This window comes from Mustela nigripes, chromosome 2 (genome assembly GCF_022355385.1).
Source record: "Mustela nigripes isolate SB6536 chromosome 2, MUSNIG.SB6536, whole genome shotgun sequence".
Lineage (NCBI taxonomy): Eukaryota > Metazoa > Chordata > Mammalia > Carnivora > Mustelidae > Mustela > Mustela nigripes.
The window spans coordinates 116,886,455-116,909,166 of record NC_081558.1 but is presented as its reverse complement, the minus strand read 5'-3'; the positions used below and the strand labels follow the sequence as shown (position 1 = coordinate 116,909,166).

The following is a 22,712-nucleotide window of genomic DNA, read 5'->3' as shown; positions in this document are numbered from 1 at the left end:
TGCTTATATTCTACGTACAGCTAAAATAAATGATTGGGGGAAATGATACAGTTTAAGAATAAGGAGTAAAAAACAAAACAAAACAAAACAAAACACACACACAAAAAACCCAGGGAGCCAGCTGGGACAGATGAAAGCAACCAAAAGACCAAAACTGAAAGAAACTCCGTATCATCTGAGTGTTTATTATTAGCAAGGCTCCAAGATTTGACTTGGAGCTTCCTTGTGGCCTTGGAGCACAGAGAGATGCATGAGAGTCCATATTCAATAAGGCAGTTCTTTGGGACAAATTTTGCTTTTCTGATACCAAGACCTTAAAGAAGTGTCTCTCAGAAGTCCTCATAGAGAAGACTAAAGGCTCCTGGGAATTCTCCACTTCTGTGTCTGTGGAGGGAGAAGATTCTTCTGGTATTCATGTACTTCCTGATGTTGTCAGGAGAGAAGGGACCATGAAACTAGATGGTGGGTGGAAATCTTCCCTTCTCAAGGTAGATATTTGTTTAATATTGAAAGGAAGTTCTTGTTTTTGTTTTTTTGTTTGTTTGTTTGTTTGTTTGTTTTTTTTTTAACCCATCCTTAATTGCCACACTGTGTATAGTTTTGAGGGGTTGTCTGCTACTAATTCCTGCTTACCTGTCCTGACCGGTTGCCTGCAAGGGTCCATTGTCATAGTGGCTCTCAACTGACTCCAGGAGTGTGGCTGGAACAATCTGTTTCCCTTTAATGCGCTTGAAATATCTCAAGCAGAGTTAGTTTCATTCAGGGTACTTGCTTTGCCCCACTTATTTTTCTTGACTGACTGTTTCATTGGCGATTCTGATGATGTCTAAGCAAATTCTTTAACCTGCCCGTGATATCACAAACAGGGGAAGATGGCAATGTTTTTATGGCCGATTGGTTTGAACTGCAGAGTTGAGTTTGAAACAATGTACCTAACTAAGCAGTATTGTCATCATTAATCAAGATGCTAATCTTATCTCTACTGCAATTCAACAACTCTGCTTGGAAGAGGAGGGAGAGGAGGCACTAACATGGCCCTCGTGCTGGGCCCCCTCTGTCTGGCATCATTCTCTGCAGAAAACACAGTTGATAGGGAATGTAGTGTGTGCAGTTGGCGGGGCCAAGAAAGAGCTGGGCTCCAACAAATGGCAGACTCTCTGGTGTTCTGTACCCCATCATTAGCATCAGCCTGCAGAAATGCTGAGCTAAGATGGATACGGACTTTGGAACGCTGGTCTGCTGCTCAGATCTGTTTCCCAGTGAATCTAATTACAGACCTCAGTCGGGAGACTTGGAGAATGCCAGCTGAATGTGCATTTCATATGCAGGGTCAGAGCTTTGCTCTCAGAGGCACTTAGGACTAATGAATTCAGACCTCCTGTCTTATCTGCTTGACATCCTGGTTCAAGTGGTCAGGATATAATGAGGCCCTGGGGCTGCATACATTGTAAAAATGTTTTATTTTATTAGAATAATAACCTGGAAAGAGCACTGGATTGGATCTTTAGTCACCCTGAGTTTGAGGAGGACAGTGACTTTGTGATCGAGATGGAGAATAACGCCAATGCAAACATTATTTCTGAGGCCAAGCCTGAAGGACCTAGAGTCAAAGATGGATCTGGAAGTAAGTTCTTGCCTTAGAGATTATCTGAGCAGTCATGACCATGCATTTGGTTCTCGCCCTTCCCTACCCCTACTCATATTAAAACCTTCACTGTCATTCAAAAGTTAACCCAGATCCTACCTTCTCATAAATGGTGCATTTTGCCACTTTGCATGGCCATGGTGATCTGAAAAAGTCTGGGACAAATTCAGTCATGTCCCCTAGAAGTGTGTATGTTTACGTTTTGTGCCTGCTGTCACTTTGCCATTCATTTTAGATGTTTTTTTTTTTTCATGGACCATGAAAGTTTTTGTCCAAAAGAGAACATTTACTTTCATGGTAGTATTTTTTTGGAATGACCGAAAAACAATCTTATATCCTTGACCGTCATTGACCATACCAACTGCTGATAATTTTCTGAAGGACCAATCAGGAGGGTGGAAGAGATGCCATTGGCCAGTCATCCACCTTTTTTTTTTAAGTTTTTTTTTTTTTTTTTTTTTTAAGTAATCTCTACACCCAATATGGGGCTCGAACTCACAACTCCAAGATCAAGGGTCTCACAGCACTATGCCTTTTCAAAGGAAACACATATGTGTCATTATGCACCAGGCACTGGTTCTAAGAACTTCACATATGACCTCTCATTTAATCTTTAACATATCTGTTTTATGTGTGAGAAAACAGAGGCAGAGAAAAGCTAATTACCTTGCCCAAGATCACATAGCTCTTACGAGTCGGAGCCAAAATTCAAATCTAGAATCCCATGTTCTTCACCGTTGTGATGCCCTGCTTTTTGGGCTGTGATCACCTCTGGAAAGTGTGTAGGCTTGTTAGCTGGCATTCGTTACCTTCTGAAGGCAGATGGCAGCATCTCTCATCTCTCAGTGTTATTTCTTCTGTATCCCCCTACCTCTAGCTCAGACACCTGGAACTAGAGCCATACCACCAGCCTCGTCAGGGCACTAACCCCCTTCTTCCTACTTCTAGGCCTGTGCTTGGGTTAATTCTTGATTGTGAAATGCCCTTCTCTCCCATCATGGCACACTAAAATCCTTACCATTATTCACAGCTTGGCCACAGATTCCATTCATGGGATTGCTTTCCCAGGACCTTCAGAATTAGTTCTTCCTTATCTTGGGCTAGTAATAATTACACCAACATTCACAATACTTCCATTTGTGCCACGTTTAATCCTCACAATAATCCTATGAGGTAGATATCATTATTATCTCCCTTTTATAGGTGAAGAAACTGAGGTAGAAGAGAAGGTTAAGTTTGTTAAGGTCATTTAGTTAGCTAGTGATGGGTAGAATCAGAATTCCAACCCAGGTTGTTGGCCTCCAGAGCATGTGCCCTAAGCCCCATGACATAGTGTTTATTCTTCTGTTATTAGAAGTATGAAATTCAGGGGCACCTGGGTGGCTCAGTCAGTTAAGCATCCCACTCTTAATTTCAGCTCAGGTCATGATCTCAGGGTTGTGAGATTGAGCCCTGTGCTGGGCTTTGCACTCAGCAGGGAGTCTGCTTGAGATTCACTCTCTCCTTCTGCCTCTTCTGTGCTTGTGCTTTTTCTCTCAATAAACAAATAAATCTTAAAAAAGAAAAAGCATCAAATTCATCTGGTGATAAAATTATTTATATAAATATTTGTGTTTCCTATTTGGGAGCTTGTAGAGGGCAGATGCTATTTTACTTTCATAAAGCTCATGGTGTCTAGCACATAGAAAGTACCAAGTAAAAAATTATTGGATTTAATTAAATTCACATTTATAGGGGTGCTTGGGAGTGCGGTTGGTTGGGCATCTCTTGATTTCAGCTCTGGGCATGATCTGAAGGTCATGAGATCAAGCCCCATGTCAGGCTCTGTGCTGGGCATGGACCCTGCTTGAGATTCTCTCTCTCACCATCTGCCCCTCCCCCATCGCACTCTCTTTCTAAAAAAAAAAAAAAAATTATTTTTTAAATTTTACATTAGCAGCATTTGTTCCAGTAATCAGATAGCTGTGGGCTCTCATTAATGGCCTACGCATTAGTCATTTAACCAGATCTAAAATGTATGTATTGATCTGCCACTAGACATAGAGGGTGCGAGGGAGATTTTCTTTTATATAAAACAGGAATTTCTTTACTGAAACTCTCATAATCCCGACTAGGTAAAAAAAAAGATGAGATATAGTTCTCCCAACTTCCATATTCATCTAACGGGCCTTGTATTACTTTTTGGAAATCAGTGCCTTGCCTAAAATTCTAAAAGCCATAATGGATGGTATTCGATTATTCATGAGTGGGTTTTATTACGTGTTACATGTCTTGGTTCACGGCTTCCTTGATTTTCTGTAATGGACTTTTCTTTGGGGATGGTGAGTCCTCCTCACGGAAGGAATAAACCACACAATGGGGGTCACTGTAAAGCTGCCAAGATACATGGCTATAGAAAGAGGGTGAGTCTGATCATTAGGTTTTCCTGTTTTCTGATGGAACGTGGAGGGACCAGCCACTCTCTTGAAGATGGTCATAATGATATGAAACAGCCACATCATCCCCTTGGGCTTGCTGAACTCAGAGTGATCTTCTGGTACTCCTGGCCCTGCTGGTTTTTGAGTTGAACCCTTGAATGGGATGTCACGATGATGCTTTCAAGCACCCTTTAACTTAAAGGCACTACGGGCCAAGCTCAGTGGTCTCCCTCTTCACGTCCCCCACATTTAGGGTGAGGGTAGAGAAGGAGACAGAGATGTCCTGTGAGACATCAAGTACAGGATATACTGAAGCTAAAAGCAGTGGTAGGTGAAAATTTTAATTACCAAAATCCAAAAGAGCCTGACTCATCAAATGCATTTTGTATCTGATTTTTAAGAGGAATGGATGTTTTTAAAGTAGCCTTTCCAGCACTGTGTCTTGCGCACCAGAGGTAATCAGAGAATTAATGATTAAATGAAGAATGGCTGAAGATCAGGAGGTAGTGGCCACAGGAACAGTCTTGTGCTGCCTCCTCCAAGTGTCAGATGGAGGAATTGGGAGTGCACCATTTTGTGTTCATTGCATAAGTCACAGGAAAAGAGAAAGGTGATTTCTTGTACTTTGCTGCATTAGCACCTGAATTCATATGTCAGTCACTTCTTTTTTTTCTCTTATAATTAAAAGTGTATTTAATAATTTTAAGAGCTTGAGAAAATGCAGATTTATGAAAAGAGAAAATAAAAACTACTTCCAACCCTACTACCCAGTCATAACCACTGTTAATGCCTTGTGTATATTCTTTAGACCTTTCTATGCAAATATAAAATGAATGCAAATATAAATATTTATAAAAATAAAACATTCTATACATGCTATTTTGTAAAGATTTTTTAAAATTTGTTTTAGAGAGAGAGAGAGAAAGCTTGAGCAAGAGAGGCAGAGGGAGAGGGAGAAAGACTCTCAGGCAGACTCCATGTTGAGCACGGAGCTGGAGACTGGGCTTGATTTCATGACCCTTAGATCACAACCTGAGCCAAAGCCAAGAGTGGGCCGCCTAACCGACTGAGTCACCAGGGAACCCTCTACATGCTATTTTATAAATGTTATTTTATAATCTGGCTCCCCCTAACTGTGAATATATATATATATATATATATATATGTATATATATATATATACACATATATATATGTCTAGATCACTGGATGTGTATTAATAATACCCATTGTATAGCCGTACCATAATTTACATACCTAATTACAGGTCATCTAATTGTTATTTAAATAGAAGATGATTATATGGGTGCCTGGTGGCTCAGTTGGTTAAGCATTTGCCTTCGACTCAGGTCATGATCTCAGGGTCCTAGGATTGAACCCTCCATTGGGCTCTCTCTTAGCTGGGAGCCTGCTTCTCCTTCTCCCTCTGCTGCTCCCTGTTTGTGCTCTCTCTCACTCTCTGTCAAATAAATAAATAAACTCTTAAAAAAAAATACAATTACAGAAAGAGTTTCTGATAATGGGGCTATTTTTATATTCAGAAGGTGACAGCAATTATTATTACTATTATTATTTTTAAAGATTTTATTTACTTATTTGAGAGAGAAAGAGGGGGAATGGCAGAGGGAGAAGGAGAGAGAGAAATAGACTCCCCACTGAGTTGGGAGGGAGCTCACGTGGTGCTCCACCTGAGGACCCTGAGATGACCTGAGCTGAAGTCAGACGCTTAAGCAACTGAGCCACCCAGATGACTGAGAGCAATTATTTTTAAGTAATCAATTTTTTTTAAAGATTTTATTTATTTATTCGACAGAGAGAGATCACAAGTAGGCAGAGAGGAAGGCAGAGAGAGAGGAGGAAGCAGGCTCCCCGCTGAGCAGAGAGCCCGATGCGGGACTCGATCCCAGGACCCTGAGATCATGACCTGAGTGGCTTAACCCACTGAGCCACCCAGGTGCCCCAAGTAATAAATTTTTAAAGGATGAATTTTGTTGACAGAAGTATAACGAATGCCTCCTTCAATCTTTATCTCAGTAATAAACATTAAGAATAAGAAATAAGAGAAGCGCCTGGGTGGCTCAATGGGTTGAAGCCTCTGCCTTCGGCTCAGGTCATGATCCCAGGGTCTTGGGATCAAGCCCTGCATAGGGCTCTCTGCACAGCGGGGAGCCTGCTTCCCCTCCCCCCCCCCCCCGCCTGCCTCTCTGCCTGCTTGTGATCTTTGTCTGTCAAATAAATTAAAAAAATAAAAAAAAAAGAATAAGAAATAAGAAACATAAGTTTCTTTTTTTTCTGTCCTCTTTCTCTTTTTCTCTATTAAAAATGACACCATAAAGAACATTCTTGGGCCCTTAGCAAAAATTTCTACAAGTGAAGTTTTTGAGTCAAATTACCTATTTTGAGGTACTAATGAGTATTACTACATTGCCCCCCCAAAAGGCAACTTTGCTGGCTCTCTTGCTCCCCATCCCTCCACCGGTGCAGTCAGGCTAAGAACTCTCCTTATTTTTCATATATTTATTGGCTGTTGTTTTTCTTCTTGTGTTAATCACTTCCTCATTTAGTTTGGTCCATTTTCCCATTTTTTTTGAGGTTTTCACCAGCTTTTTATTGATTTATATGAGAGTTTCATATATTGCACATTAGTAGTTAGTCTATAATACTGAATTTTTCAGGCCAGAGACACGTTACCTTTTTTTTTTTTTTAATTCATCTCTCTTTTTTTCCCCACCTCTGCAAAGCTGTATGTTTTTCTTCATAAACTTCCTGTGTATTTCTGGTTGAGTTTCTTCTCAGAATTACATTTTCTCTATGACTTATGAATACAAATTTTTCCCATTATATTTTCTAAATTGTTACTGCTGAATTTTGGAAAGTTCCTAATCTTGTAATTAGCTGTTCTGTAAGGATTTCATTAGAATTACATTGAATTTAGGTTCTCTCCTAGGAGATGTATATTCTGTGTAAGCAGGTTGTTTACATTCCCAAAACACTGCTTTTGACCTCTTTTTTGGGTTGGTGAGTTGATGAAAGCATTTGGTTTGGCGTGTGTGAAGACAATTTAACAGCTTAAGTAATCGTTTTTTAGGAGCAAAACGGAGAGTCAAAACAGATAGTCAAACCAAGTAAAACCAGCAACTTCACTTTCCTGGGTTCTGCTGTAAGGGGCGGGAGAGCCGAGCCACACGTGTCCAAGCAAAAAGAGAAGTATTGTATCACAAGAGCTGGACAGTGCTCGGGAGTCCTGACTTGAGGCAGGCCCTTGATTCTGGGACTGAAACCCTTTCACCGGGTTGCTCCCCTTGGCTGTACTTCTCTGGGTTGGTGTGTGTCTCAGATAGGCTCTTCCTAATGGTCACAAGTTGGCTGCCAGTGCCTCCTACTATGTATCTCTCCAGGTGAAAATCCAGCCAAGCATCGCCCTGGAGTTCCTAGCAAAGGTCCTGGCAATCTGAGACTCGGGCTGCTCAGCCCTCCCCTGGTCACTGGCCCCACTCATGGAGCCTGAGGGTGGAGACCTCTTCCCTCCTAGCTTGTGCGCAGAGAAGGGAAGCATGATCCCTTCAAACGCTCGTTCAAATGTAGTCCTGGACCAGGAGAATCAGCATCCCCTTTGAACAGCATCACCTATGAACTGGTTAGAAATGCAAACTGTCGGGCCCCACTCAGGGCCTTTGAGGGTAGGCCCAGTGATCTGGAGGTCAGCAGGCCCCTCTAGGCCATTCTGATTCAGCATAAATTTGAGAGCCACCGTGCTAAAAGCCAGATGAGGTTACTATTGCCTTAAGAAGGAGGACAGTAGCTGCTGGGACGTCTTACACCATATTAACACTGAAAATAATGACAAGATAGGAGTTTGAATGGGGAAAGAAATGTGACTCTATAAGTACACGGTTTAAAGGAGCACTTGTATCAAATTCTTTAGGGAATATGTTAACTAAAAATCACTCTTACAGTTTTTTGAATGAGGAAATAATGTCATTGCATGAAACTTATTTTCATGTCGTCTAGTTTGCTCAGAAGAATTAGTGCTAATGACCCTGGGTCAGGTAGTGGTTGTCCTTCACTGATCGCCTGTTGTGCACTAGGCACTTCCTGGACAGCTTTCCTTTACTCCTGCGGCTCGGTGTTCACATGTGCAAATGGGCCCCAACACGGTAGGGGCCTGGATGGTGGAAGAACCAGCTGGGAATTCAGGTCTGTGTGATTTTGAAGGCAGTGCACTTCCTCTTTCATCTTACCACAGATCTGCTAAATCTCAAGGGAGGTGGGACTATTTTTCGCAAGGCTCTCTTCATCATTACGTTCTGCGCATTTGACGGCTATCACCTTTCTGTTGAGTTTTTAAAAATTGTAAAAGTGGAAAATTGGGTCTTTAGTTTGACCTATCTGGGCTTCTGCCATTTGCAAAATTATTTCTGTTTCTATGTTGCACTTAGTGTTTAATCTTTCTTTCTTTCTTTCGTTCAGAACTCACTGATTGCCAGTGTAATTAAAATGTGATTAGGCTGTGATTACTCAAAAGCTGCTCTGGCTTCTCAGCCACATCACTGTAATGGCTCCGAGAGCTTCTAGGGCAGCAGAGATTTTCCAGGAAGGGGAGCAGAGAGACATTTCATTTTTGTAATGGTGGGGCTCCTAATGCACCAGGCTCCCTGAGGAATGCAGCAGGAATGGGATCCACAGAGCAGGAGGGTGCAGCTCCATGGGAGCTAAACACCAGTGGTTTCCTCGAGGGCAAAGCCTCCTAATGCACTTGGGGTCCAATGCTCATCCCACTTCAGCACCTGTTTGTAATTCCTATGGGCTTTTCCTTTTTCTTTCCCCCCACCATGGTGTTATCAGAAGTAAAGTGGAAGTCACTCTGAAATAAGCTAATTTATACTAAAGTATGAGTGACTGAGAACTAGGAAGCATGGAGGCAATTGTTTGATATTTGGAGTTTTAGGTGGTATAATAAAGAGAAGTCAAAGGGTTTTGGTAATTTTGAGCTGTGTGGGGTTGGGGAGGCAATTTGTGGGGTTGGGGAGGCGAGGACAAGGATTCTGTCCTTGTTGTCAGCTGCCTGAAGCTGTTATTGATTTACCCAAATGCTCCTTTTGCTCTTTTTTGAGGGTATTCTGAAGTTTTCTGAAAGCTCCAAACCCAGATCCATCCATTTCTCTCTCCCTACCTCCCACTGGTCTTTTCTCAGAGCAGGGACAAGGGAAATCAAGCTGTTCTGGGTAGAAATTATTTGCAGATTGAAGGTGTTTGTGAGTTAAACGTTAGTAAATTAAGAATGATATTTTCCCCTCCGTTGTACAGAGGGAATTAGAGGTGGGTAATGGAACAGATTATTGAAGTTAGGAAGATTCAGTTGGAAAACTCAGTTTGGGTTTCTCACCAGAAGGCTGTGGAGCCCCTGGGGTTTTGGGGTCATTTCAGGGAGTCTTTTGGTGTTTTTGTATTCTGTGCACTCTCTCCAGACTGACTAAATAATGTCACACCCGTATGAGATACTACTACTTTTCAAATATACATAGATGCTATAGGGTTTATAAAATATAAATTAATTGAACTGCATTCCAGAATCTAGAGCTGCTGTGGGTCATTATTTGTTGTCAAACTATAATTTTCAAGAAGGCAAAATCATGATTCTCAGGTACATCTAAACTGAGCACAAATCACAGATTTTCTTCAACTCGTTAATTAATGAGGGAACCACCTAGCTGTGGTTATTACCGGTTCAAAGCATCTGAGAAGCTAGGATAATCAAAGATAATTTGATTGCTGAGTTAAATATAAAATTAGTGTCTCCAGATTATAAATCCTTGAAGTTACATGTTCTACTGGACAGAAATTTTTCTACCTTTACTAAACAAAAATCTGTAAGTTAATGAGTAACTTGACTAATTCTGGTATCTTTAATCAGTAGTAAGCAGTGAGGGTGCCTGGGTAGCTCAGTTGGTTATCTGCCTTCAGCTCAGGTCATGACCCCAGAGTCCTAGGATCCAGTCCCGCATTGAGTTCTCTACTAGGTGGGGAGTCTTCTTCTCCCTCTGCCCCTCCTCCCCTGCCCTGCTCCTGTTCATGCCCCCCGCCTTGCGCATGCAAAAAATAAATCAAATGTTAAAAAAAAATAGTAAACAGTGAGATGAACTTTCATCCTCTAGACCAGGGGCCAGCATACCTTTCCTCTAAAGGACCAGATATTAATAATGTTTCAGGCTCTGTGGGCCATAGTCATGTCATGACATATTTTTGTCCCTCTCCTCCTCCCCTTTCTCCTGGGTAGTACAAAAGTAGGCTGTGGGCTGGATTTGGCTTATGAGTCATTGCAGTATGCTGGCCCCTACCCTAGACAGTCCTTGGGTGGCCATTCCTCCATAGGACATGAAAGGACAGGCTGCCTGCCTCTTCTGTTTTCCAAGTGTCACATTCGTTTTCTGAAGGTACTTTTTCAAAGAGTAAAATCAGAGCACCATTGCTGTTTTGTTGGGTAGGGGTAGGGGTGGTAAAATTCTGATATGAAAAAATTCTGCATATTAGAAAGGTTGGAACCATTTTCCTATGTTCAAAGAAGGACTCGTTTTGTTGGGAGAGGGAAAGGGGGAAAGTTGCTAGTTTCAGACTATGTTTAATTCTCGCTTTCTAGAGGGACATGGTGGTTTAGGCAATGTTGTCTAACTTTTCTATGCAGGTCAGCATTTTAAAAATGATTTGAGGGGCCCCTGGGTGGTGCATTTGGTGGTTTCTGACTCTTGGTTTTGGCCCAGGTGATGGTCTCAGGGTCAGATGCTCTTGGCCAGTGTCAGGCTCCTGTCTGCTTCTGTTTGAGACTTTCTCTCCTCCCTCTGCCCCTCTACCCTGTGCTCACATGCTTTCTCTCTCTTAAAATAAATAAATAAAATCTTTTAAAAAAGTGATTTGCCTTGACTCAAACTGTCTTTTCTATCTACGTGAAAAGGGGTCTGCACATCTTTTGGGAGTGCGTACACTGATGCTGTTTTTTTAGAAGGGGCCCTCTGAGAACTTGGAGAAGAATCAGTAGTAGCTTGTCTGTTAGGTTTATTCACCTTCGTGTTCTCTTTGGAAGCAAATACTAATTGAGATTTCTTACCTGTTGAGTTTTTGCAAATGTGTTGAGAGAGATGCTCTCTTTTGCTGTCAGTTCCAGCAGGAGATCTTGAGTAATGCATGGGGTGGTTGCTTGTATTGATAAACATGTTTAATTTTAATTTAGGACCAAGATTTATGCTAATCTTTTCCCTCTTTAATTCATTTTTATGATTATGAGTATACACTGAATTGTTTTTAACCAAAGAGAGGAGAAATGCCTCGGGGGGCTTAATGACATGTTTGGGCATGTGGACTGTATGGATCTGTCCCTTTCTTTGTCTACTTGTTTTGTCAACCCATTGGCTGTGTTGGTATCCAAGCAGTGTGTCATTGTACGACCTGGCTTGACATGGACATTGCTCATTAAAGAGTCTGTTCAGTTAGTTAAGTCATTGTTTTGGGGGAACAGTGCATGGTGGAGGGAAGCCTTGGTTGGGGTGTCATGTCCTTTATTTCATGAAAATTCTAAGAGAGCAGCTTCATTTCGGGAGACCAATACTGTATCTCAAGCTGAAGAATTGGGCTGTGATACAGATGATTCCAGAAGAGTTTTAAAAACCAACCAGGGCCAAGCAACCTGAAAAGTTCTCTGCCTGCACTCTCCCTCGCTTACTGGGTAGGGCAGGTTCTTAGTGTTAGGGGACAACAGGGAGGGCAGACCAGAATAGGGTTCCTGGTAACTATCTCAGAAACAAAGTGCCAGGCAAAACGATTGTCATTCACAGTTGTTTTTGCCTAGATTCTGGTTTTGAACTTGGGTTTGTTTGTTTTTTGTCATCAATTGGTATGACAGCAACAAAAACTTAATGATGGGAAAAACAATCCCCTCTAAGTCATATCTTTCTTTTCTTTTTTTAAAGATTTTATTCATTCATTTGACAGAGAAAGATACAGCGAGAGAGGGAACACAAGCAGGGGGAGTGGGAGAGGGAGAAGCAGGCTTCCCACCAAGCAGGGAGCCCAATGTGGGGCTCGATCCCAGGACCCTGGGATCATGACCCAAGCTGAAGGCAGATGCTCAACGACTGAGGCACCTAGATGCCCTGAGTCATTTCTTTTTTTAATAATTATTTTACTAACTTTAACTTTATACTTTGGTAGGTGGTTTATAAAATATATACAATGTAAGATATAAAAACACAGGAAGAAATGGAGTGAACAGAACTATTCTCTAATTTACACATTTATTTATAAATTCAGCAAATACTTATGACATGCCTGTTGTATGCTGAGCCACCATTTTCTGTGCCAAGAACATTTCAGTAAACATAACAGACCAACTTCCTATCCTTATGGAGCTATATTCTAGCCAGAGATAAAGGGGATAGACAATAAATAAATGCACAGGTGGGTTTGGACATGGCAGGAGTTACTTCATGTTATCAGTCAATAATAAAGCAAGGTTGGGGGGAGGTTAGGGGTCAAGGTGGGAGTGGAAGGGAGAGTTGTTCTTTTGTAACTTGGTACAGGAAGACCTCTCTGAGGTGACATTTCATCCACGACCTCAGTGAAGTGAGGGGTAAGTCTTACGACATCTGAAAGAAGAGTTTCAGAGAGGGAACAATGAATGTAGAGGCTTGAAGGCCAGAACACGCTGGGTGTGTTTGAGGAGCAGCCAGGAGGCAGGAGTAGCAGGGGTGCAGTGAAGGAGAAAGTGGGAGTAGCTGAGGTGGAGTGAGAGGTAAAGAGGGAGTAGCTGGGGTGGAGTGAGAGGGAAAGACGGAGTAGCTGGGGTGGAGTGAAGGGGAAGCAGGAGTAGCTGGGGTGAAATGAGGGGGGATTTGGGAGGAGGTGGGCTTCATAGATCTTTGTAAAAGGAAGAGTTTACTCTGAGATACAGGATGAGGTATAATTTGACTTCCATTTAAACGCCACTGTGACAGCCATACTGAGAATAGTCAGTAGAGGGGAAGGAAGGAAGCAGAAAGCCCGGATAAGGGGGTGTTGTAAAAATTCAGACAAGTGATGATTGTAACTAGGATCACACATTACTAGTGGAGGTGGTAAGAAGAGATTGGATTCTGGATATATTTTGAAGGAAATGTTGACAGGATTGGCTGATGGATTGGATGTGTGTAAAGAGCATGAAAAAACCTGAAGTTGTTGTAACTTGCATGTCAACTATACTTAAAAAATGTATCAGAAAGGGGAAAAAAAAAAGATGTATGTGAGAGAGAAGCCAAGATTGTGTCCTGCATGGAAGAATGGAATCCCCATTAACTGAGATAGATGAGTAGAGAATGCCCAGCAAACTGGAAATGAAAGGGAGCTTCCTCCATTGGACAGCATCTACAAAACACCCACAGCTCATATCATGCGGAATGGTGACAGACTAAATGCTTTTCCCAAAAGACCAGGAATAAGACAGGGATGTCCATTCTTTCCATTTCATTCTTTCTTTCCTTTTCTTCTTTTCTTTCCCTCTTCTCTTCCTTCCCTCCTTCTCTCTCTCTCTCTCTCTCTCTCTCTCTCTTTCTTTCTTAGGGAAGGGGGCAAGGGGCAGAAGGAGAGGGAGGATCTCAAGAAGACTCCCTACTGAGCACAGAGCCTGATGTGGGGCTCCATCACAGGACCCTGAGATCATGACCAGACCTGATATCAAGAGTCAGATGCTTAACTGACTGAGCCACCCAGCCACCCCCACTCTTGTCATTTCTATTTAGCCTTGTAACAGGACCTTCTAGCCAAGGCAATTAGGCAAGAAAATGAAATAAAGGGCATCCAGGTTAGCAAGGAAGAAGTATAACTTATCTCTTTCTGCAGATGTTACAATTTTGTATATAGAAAATCCTAAGGAATCTACTAGAAACTATTAGAACTAATAAGTGGGTATAGCAAGATTGTAAGAAACAAGATTAATATACAAAATCCAATTTTATTTCTGTGCATTAGCAAAGAACATTCAGGAAATTAAGAAAATCATTCCATTTACTATCATGAGACTAGATGAGATCACCCAAAGAGAGCGAAAAAAATCAGCGTAGAGAAAAGAAAAAGTCTGTGGTCTGAGCTCCAGGTCATCAGTGTTTAAAGGTCAAGGAGGTGAGGAGGAGCCAATGAGTCAGCTAGAGAACCAAGAGACCGTCATGGGCTGGGGGCAAATACTTGAGGAAGAAGGAGGTGATTAGCAGTGTGTGGTGTGGTGAGGGAGGGTAGGTGGGGACTCGCCATTGAGTAAGTAGAAGAACCTGGGTGAACAGCAAGGGAAACAAGGAATGAGTGAGAGAGGGTTGAGGGAAAGGGTCTGTCCAGAAACAATACTTTGGAAAATGGAATAAAAATAGAGCACTAGAAAAATGAATATGGGAGCCCATTTTTTCCTTATTAGATTTCACAAACACACTATTATGAAAGTTTGCAAGAAGGTGCTCAGTTTCTATACCTGTCTTGTCATAGCCTGTAAGAGTTTGCAGAGTGGACTGGTACCCACTCTGTGGGTCCATGGAATCCACTCTGTGTTGCGTGGGTCTAGCCCAGGCAAGGGGAGCCTGAGCTGAAATTAATCAGGAATGGGTATGTACCGAATTCTCTGATAGACAGCAGGAGGCACTTGTTAGAGAATAAACATTGGTCTTGCACTCAAAGGCTATATATTTCCCTGTTCAGAAAGAACAAAGTCTGAATTTTGGTCCCATATAGTTTATTGTGAGCAAGTCAGAAACCACAGGAAGCCTATTCTGAAGCGTTATCCCTTTCTATAAATGACAACAGTTATCTGCTGTCTTCCTCATAATCCTGACATTTGTATGGTATTTTAGTCTGAATTGCTCATTTACGCTTTATACAACCCTGTGAAGTGGGTGGATTTTTCGTCTCAGTGAAGAAATGGACTCGGAGAGAGGAAACAGCTCCTCCATCCTCATGCTGCTTAAAAATGATAGAGCTGGGACTGCCCCTTTAGACCATGAGCTTGCCACCATACTCGACTGTGGGATTTCGAATTCTCTTCCAGATAGGAATTAAATGCCGGCTGTGCTTGGATAGTTTATGTCCTGTGTTATTATGAATTTGCAGGTTGAAGTTGGTGAGTATGTGTGGGTGTGTGTTCTCAGTATAGCAAGGTAAAGAGACTGCCTTTCAATGTAAGCAGTTGCTGGGTTGCACCATTGTTGCCTTTCATTTCTGATCAGAAGTGCTCTTGGTTTCTAGAAATGCTGCCTTGTAACAGAGTTGTTTCCTCTTTCATAGTGTATGAATTATTTGCATTCATCAGTCACATGGGAACATCTACAATGAGTGGCCATTATGTTTGCCATATTAAAAAGGAAGGAAGGTAAGTCATTTTTAGAAAATCGATGGTATCTATGTTTTATTGAGCATCTACATATGCTAGGCTCTCAGCGAGGTGTTGCACATATCCCATTGGTTCTCACGATGGTTTTGTAAGGATTTACTCTCAAAGCCATTTTATACATTAAGACCCTGAGGCTCAGAGAAGCTGAGTAGCGGTAATAACTTAGCCCGGAAGTAGCCATGTCAGAGCTGGCATTCAAAGCCACTCCCAACCATCTTACCAAAGTGACTTCCCAAAATAAAGATGCGTCCTGCAGCAGAATGTGTGTGTGTTTGGGACCTCCATAGGATTGCCAGTTTTAGCCCACAAAACAAAAAAATCAGGCGCCCTGTTAAATTTGAATTTCATATAAACAATGAATAACTTTTTAGTATAAACATGTCTTAAATATTCCCTGTGATGCATTTATACAAAAACTTATTTAATGTTACTTCCCTGCCATATAAACTTGACTGGGTATCCTGTGTTTTATCTGGCTTCCTTACACATCCATTCTTTTGCCCTATTGTGGTCTTGCAGTAGGTGTCTTGGGTCTGTAGGTAGAATCGCTGGATGTGTGGTGAGCCGGGAATGAGCCATTTACAGGATGTAAGGCTGCTGCTCTCTTCAGGACCTTCTCCTTGGGGCTCTAGCCCCACTGAGCCCTCTGGTTTCTCTTCTGTGAGCTCCTCTCTGAGCAGCCTGAGGCTGGAGAAACCTAGAAACTTGCCCTGTCCTGGTGGGACATTGACTTCTCACGCCATGCCACACACTGTGGGAGACACTGGTTCCCACCGTGGACTTAAGTTGTGCTCCCTTTTGGTGTGTCTTTTAGTGTTGTCTTAACTTGATTAATGAAATAGTTGAGCACAGGCTGATTGATAGTAAATTCTTTTTATTACCAAGCATGATGCTCTTTTCAAAATACTTTTCCTAAGAAAAATGCTTAATTATAATTCAAAAAGCAATAAAATTTATGGTAAGGAATTTGTAAAATTCAGAAATAGAACAAAGAATATGTCGTTTGAAAACTTAAAGATAATCATTATTTATGTTTTGATACATTTCTCTTTTATTATTTTCACTGGGAAAGGGTGTACATTTGTATACACGTATATCATACATACAAATGTACATAAGCATTTATAGCTTTTCTAAAAGCTTAAAGTATGCACACGGCACATACACTTTTTTTAACCCTGTTCCCACGTCATACTATATTATGAGTATTTTCTCACTTTACCAAATATTTTCTGAAGACATTTTAATAGTTATGGGATGGCTCACTTGCATGGCTCTTTACTTCTTATTTTGACCTAGTTTTACACCTCAGGCTGAAATAAACACCGCCGTACGTGATTCTTTGACTTAATTTCTGAGGCCATCTGTAGACTTCTACAAAAGGGATTTTGAGACCAAAGGGCTTAAAATGTTTGGCGACTCTTTTCGTAACTACCTTTTGATGGCGCTCAAGAATAAAAAAGGCAGTTACAGTTTCCCACCAGCATTCTCTCTTTTTATACAGTAGGCTTGAGTTTGGTTATCTTAAAACAACTTGCTGAAGTATGGCACAGTAACTTGTTTTCGGCAAAGCTTTCTGGGACTGACTGAAATCCATCGAGTTCTTCTGTCTTTTGTTTTCAGGTGGGTGATCTACAATGACCACAGAGTGTGTGCCTCAGAAAGGCCCCCCAAGGACCTGGGCTACATGTACTTTTACCACAGGGTGCCACGCTGAGCCTCAGATGCGTCAGTCGGCGAGAGGAAGCCACACGCCTTTTTAATTTGCCAAAAAAAAAAATAAAAAAAAAAAAAGCAAGCAGAAGTTGGGACAACCAGACATGAAGGAATACATGGGGTATTTATAGTTTATTTAAAGAACATCATTTGACGCTTTCTGAAATAGAACTGGGAAGAAATTTCTATTAGTGATGATACACTACTGTAGATAGTTTTTCTTTTTATAAATGTTCAAGGAGAGGATGATTTAAAAAAAAAAAAGTATTTATATTGCTGGTGGGGGATCTGCCACTGTCACACCAAAAAATGGGAAGTGCCGCCAGCCCTCTATTATGATTTGGGGGCCAGTGGTGTGGCCTCACCTGCCCCCCCCACAGTAAATGAAAAGCCCATTTTTGTTTCATATCGAAAATCAGTAATGGGGATGGGCTTTATTTGTGACACAATTTTTTCATTATACACAATTTCTGACCTATCCATGTATAGAAGATTAGAGCATCTTCAGTGAAAGGTATTTTTAATTTAATCATATCAAAAATCATAACGTGATTGTGTGAGTGTGTGAGGGTGAGACCGTTGTCGTCAACCAGGAAATCTGTGCCGGGCTGGTTTTTAAAGGTTAAAGCAGTTGGTATTAAGCATAGCTGGGAAAAGCGAGTAACTATTTTAAAGAAACTATAACTCAGGAACAGTTTTAAAAATTGGCTCCCCGCTTAGATTTTCAGGCGTAAAAAGGGCTGCCGGGGTATGTGACATTTGGTGAAATAAGGCCAGATGCCCCCGGCAGCACAATATTGTTCTTTGCCAAACAAAGGTAGGTAAATTCTGGTTCTCAGCAGCCCTTCCCGCTAAGGCATAGTGTGTACTTTTAGTTAAAATAGCTAATCTTACCATAACATGTAACAACTCCCTGGAATCAAAGTGCCCCAAATTTGTCCGTAATTTTCTTGTCCCTGCACTCTTTGCCTGCCTCCGTTTCTCCGTTTTCCTGGGGCTAGAGTCTCCTCTTGGCCCTCTCTTGGCTAATCACCTCCCAAATAGCAGTGTGATCTTGGGTGCCTTAAGGGCCTCGGGTGCAAAGAAACTTTTTAGGACATTATGAAAGACCATCTTTTCCATTTTGGTATCTTGGTATTTTTATTGCAACCTGGGATTAGATCAGAGTTTCAGATGCGATGAAAAAGTACAACAAAAGTGGTTTAACGTCTTCCTGCAGCGCTGTACTGAATTCCAAGGTCTCTGGAGTTTCTATTTCAGATTGGCCAGTCAAATGAAGAAGGATCTATTGCAATCTGCTCAACATGCATTTGATTGGTAGCAAGGATCTTTCTAGAAACTGTAGGAAAATAAAGTCGAACCAGCTGGGTAAAATGCCACACAGACGATTGATTACAACATGGTGAGCGGTGAAGAGTCAGGATTCTGGGTATGATCAGGGCCCTTCTCTGGGGAGTTCAGCTACACCGTGTGTTTGTGAGGGTTGCTGTGCCCGAGGCCCAGGGCCAAGATGTGGGTGCTGCCCCTAGATGGGCAAGTCCCTCATCTTCTCTGTGCCTCATTTTCCTTATCTGCACAATGACACCTGCTCTCTCTTTGAGAATATGGTGAGATTCGATACAATGACCTGCGAAAGAGTAGCACGTCGCGTGCCACGTGGGTTCTAGTAGAGTGTTCTCCCTCCTTCTCTCATCTGATCTTTTCTTCAATTTGGGAACAAATACAATTGGCATAAGGAGGGAGCTCATAGTGCAGTAATACTCTCTTTACTCGGTTGTGGCCACTGATGTCCTCTTTTAATGTTGATTTGGATATCCTAAAACAGCCCCTCCCTGTCACATGAATCTCTGACTCCTGTAAAAAACCCCCACGCTAAGCAGCCTTACAAAATCCAGTCACCTTAGGGCTGAGTGTCATGGAAAAATGACTCCAAACACACGTCAACAATGACTTGTTCTCAACACTTTTACAAAGCAAAGGCCTTCTACGGGAGTGGGGAGAGGTGGTTATTGGGGATTTGGAGTGAAATGTGGATGAAGATAGCATATGTATTTTGAACAAAATAAAAATTTTGGTATAAAACTTTGCAAAATGGCGTAAAATCAGTATAAGACTATAGGCTAGATATTATTTAATTTCATTAACTAGAAAAATAAACTTAGCCCTTCCGATGCCTAAACATATTGTAAGAAAGTATACTATGGCTGCCTTTTTTTTTCCTGCCTCACAAAACAAAGGGCTATTTCTACAAGGCAAAGTTTTGTATATGTGCTATTCTTTACTTCAGATTGAGAGTTGGGGAAAAACTAGAGCAAATAATGGGATTCTTTCTTGCTTAAAAGTGTATTTATATGTATACCTTCATATATACAAGGTAGGTTTCCCTGGAATAAAAGTCTGGAACATACTGCTCCATTTTCACACATATGTTGATGAGATTAATTGTGACTGAAAACTGGAATAACGTGTAGATTTTGTCAACTATCAGCCTGTGAGGAGTCCTCTGTGTGAGGTGCGGTGGTATCCTTGTGAAATTCTCACTGTGTGTGGGTGTATGTATGAAAGAGTGTACTTTTTTTCTCCTGTAAATATCTTTTGATATCCATTTGTGTCAAATCCCAATGAATGTATCTTTGGAAAATGTATCAAAGTTTTTATTTTGTCAATTCATCTAAATGCCCATATAACTAATTAGAAATCCAGTTTGGTTCAGATTGGGATTTTTTTTTTTAAGGGCAAAAAGCATGCAGAAAGGACTAGTGGAAGAATCATATTTTAATGCCACTTTACATCAACATTGCTTCAGTGCTTTGAACAGACTTGGCTGTTTTCTTTCAACTATAGGAGAATGTGCCTGCCATTTCCCTGTGCTCACTTTGGGTTGTAGAAGCCTACCCCCAGTCGCTTTAGCCTGTGACTCCCAACATCTTTTATTTCCAAGACCAGCAAGGCCCACTGAGCTGCGCACTCACCCCAGTGCCTTGGGCCCTTTACCTCTCTGGGCTTTTTTCTTTACAGTGAATGCATTAAGTTGGATAAGCTCAGAAGTCCCTTACTGCCCTAACATTCTATTCTATTTTTATTTTCCTGCAGTTACCACGGGGGCCAGAGGCAGGGATGTGAGGGATCCCATAGGGGTCTGTTGTAATGTGTTGGTTCGTTGCAGCTCGTACACCCGAGCTTATAGAATGTGTCGTTTTTAGTGTCTGCACTCAACCCCTCTGCCCACTTTCTTGGGTAATTATTCTACTTTTTTCCCATTCTTGAAATGCTTCACTTCTCAGTCCACGAGATACCTTGTCTCCATCCCCTTCAAAAATGAAAAACCTGTTTAGAACACCTTCTGCGATGAAAGACCTCAGAACCACTTTCGGCTAAACCTGTAACATTTATAGAATATGTTCTTACTCAAATTCAGTTACAGCTAGGATCCCCAAGTAAGTATGGAGAAAGTTGTCTACCACAGAAAGGATATCTTTCCTCTTGTAGGCATTACTGTTGCTAAATCGCATCACCTATGGAGTCCTGGGGAGGTGGCAGGTGACGAGAAGGACTAGGGGAAAGGATCAGATGAAATGTGATTGTACTCGTCACCTAGGTCATACATCCTAGGTTACAGAGTAAGATTCCGTACTCTTAAGCCGGGGTATAAGAGCACCTACCCAGTACGGTGAAGATTCCCTACTCTGTAAATGTCTTGAAAGAGATCATATTAAACCTCTCCAGGTCTGTGCTATTTGGTGCAGTCATCAGTAGCTACGTGTGGCTCATGACCTCTTGAAATTGGGCTTGTCCAAATCGAATTTGTGCTGTTCACGTAAAAAAAACAAAAACAAAAACAAAAACAAAAAAACCAAAACCACACCAGACTTTCAAGGCTTGGTACCAAAAAAAGGGAATATAAAATATTTCATCCATATTTTATATTTTTTACATGATAATATTTTAGATAAATAAGGCATTATTAGATTTCACTTTTGATTTTTTAAAAATCTGGCTACCCAAAAATGCTGTGGCTTGCTTTGCACTTGGACAGCACTGCTCTGGACTGTAGATGGTGTGGGTTAGGCAGTGAGGTGCTCCATGTGGAAGGTCCTTCTCCCAAGCATCCAGATAGACAGAAACAGTGTACATACTTTTGCTGGAGTCAGGAGCCCTGTGAGAGACACAGAATGCCTTCTGGAAAGCAGAAGATTTCCCTGTGTCAAAACCAGTATGTTTAAGACACCACTTAAAAAACAGAAACAAATGAACCCCAAACCTCATTCCTTCAGCTTTGCATAGAAGCTGCTAACTTTGCACTCATTTTTCCAGCATCTTCCACATGCCAAGGATGTTGGCAACAGGAGAGTGTTGGGCATATTTGCTTCACTTTAGGCAACATTCTCTTGTGGTCTCCCCTCCCCCAGGTATTGTCTGGTCTGTTCTGAGCTGGTTGTGTTGACATACGGTATAAATCTTGCCACTCCTGTCGGCCTTGGCAGAGGCTGAGCCTGTCGCCTGCGCCCACCTGCCCAGCAGATTTTGATGCTGGCTCCTGAAAGAGTTTGTATTTATTTTATTTTGCACTAGTCACAGTTGTTGTTAAAATATCTCAACTGTTTGGGGAGAGCATTGCCTGTGATGGAAAGAGAGATGGATGATTTATTGCTTCAGTTGTTTTAAATTAAAGGCTATTCTCACAATCTGAGGTCCCTTTACGGCTCTTTTTTCTTTTGCAAAATGCCAAGTAAACTGATTCTGCCCTTTTCAGGTTCTCATCCATCAGTGGAACAGGTAACTTGAGACAGTGACTAATTTTATTTCTTTTTAGGGTTTCTTTCTATGGGCACCAGGGCCGCCTCATTCCCATCAGTAGTGGAACGTCAGCAATGATGTAAGACGTTACTTCCTGGGGGTGGAAGGGACCGAAGTGGGGAAGAGTCTGATGTCTTTTAGACTTACTCTACTGGGTGTACAGTTGAATACTGGAGTCAGTTGGGAGCCTTCTGTGGTTCTCTGACTCAGTTTTTGGTAGCTTCCCTAATGCAGGGGCAAGCACACTCAATACTGATTGCACCAAGGGATTTCAGCATTTCCGTGGCATCATGTTTGTAGGGTGTATGAGTTTCCTGTTGCTGCTGTAACAAATGGTCATAATTTTAGTGGCTCAAAGGAGCATGTTAGGTGAGATGTCTGAAAATGGGTCTTACAGAGTTAAAACCTCAGTAGTGGCAAGGAAGCTCCATGTGAGAATCCATTCCTTGCCTTTTCCAGCTTCTGGAAGCTATTCTCCTTCTTTGGCTTGTGGTGTCCTAACAACATGGACATTACTTAGTGTCTGCTTTCATTGTCATAGACCCTCTGAAAGGCTCTCCTACTCCCTCTTAAAAGGATTTTTTGATTACATGGGGTCCATCCAGATAGTCCAGAATAATCTTCCTACTTCAGGATCCTTAAATTAATCACATCTACAATGTTTTTTTTTTTTTTTTTTTTTTGACATGTAAGGTTAATATTCACTGGTTTGGGGCATTAAGGTGTGGACATCATGGAGGAG

The 22,712-nt window shown here is 41.6% G+C and overlaps 1 protein-coding gene across 1 annotated transcript in view; it reads left to right on the top strand.

The window, feature by feature from the left end:
- USP13 (ubiquitin specific peptidase 13) overlaps positions 1-21,851 on the top strand; it is a 112,349-nt gene extending 90,498 nt beyond the window's left edge. Inside the window, exons 19-21 of the mRNA XM_059391488.1 lie at positions 1,471-1,624; positions 15,352-15,436; positions 17,081-21,851. Coding sequence (XP_059247471.1) covers positions 1,471-1,624; positions 15,352-15,436; positions 17,081-17,174 — 333 coding nt within the window. The 3' untranslated portion in view covers positions 17,175-21,851. The remainder of the gene's footprint in view (positions 1-1,470; positions 1,625-15,351; positions 15,437-17,080) is intronic.
- The last annotated feature ends 861 nt before the right edge of the window (positions 21,852-22,712 follow it).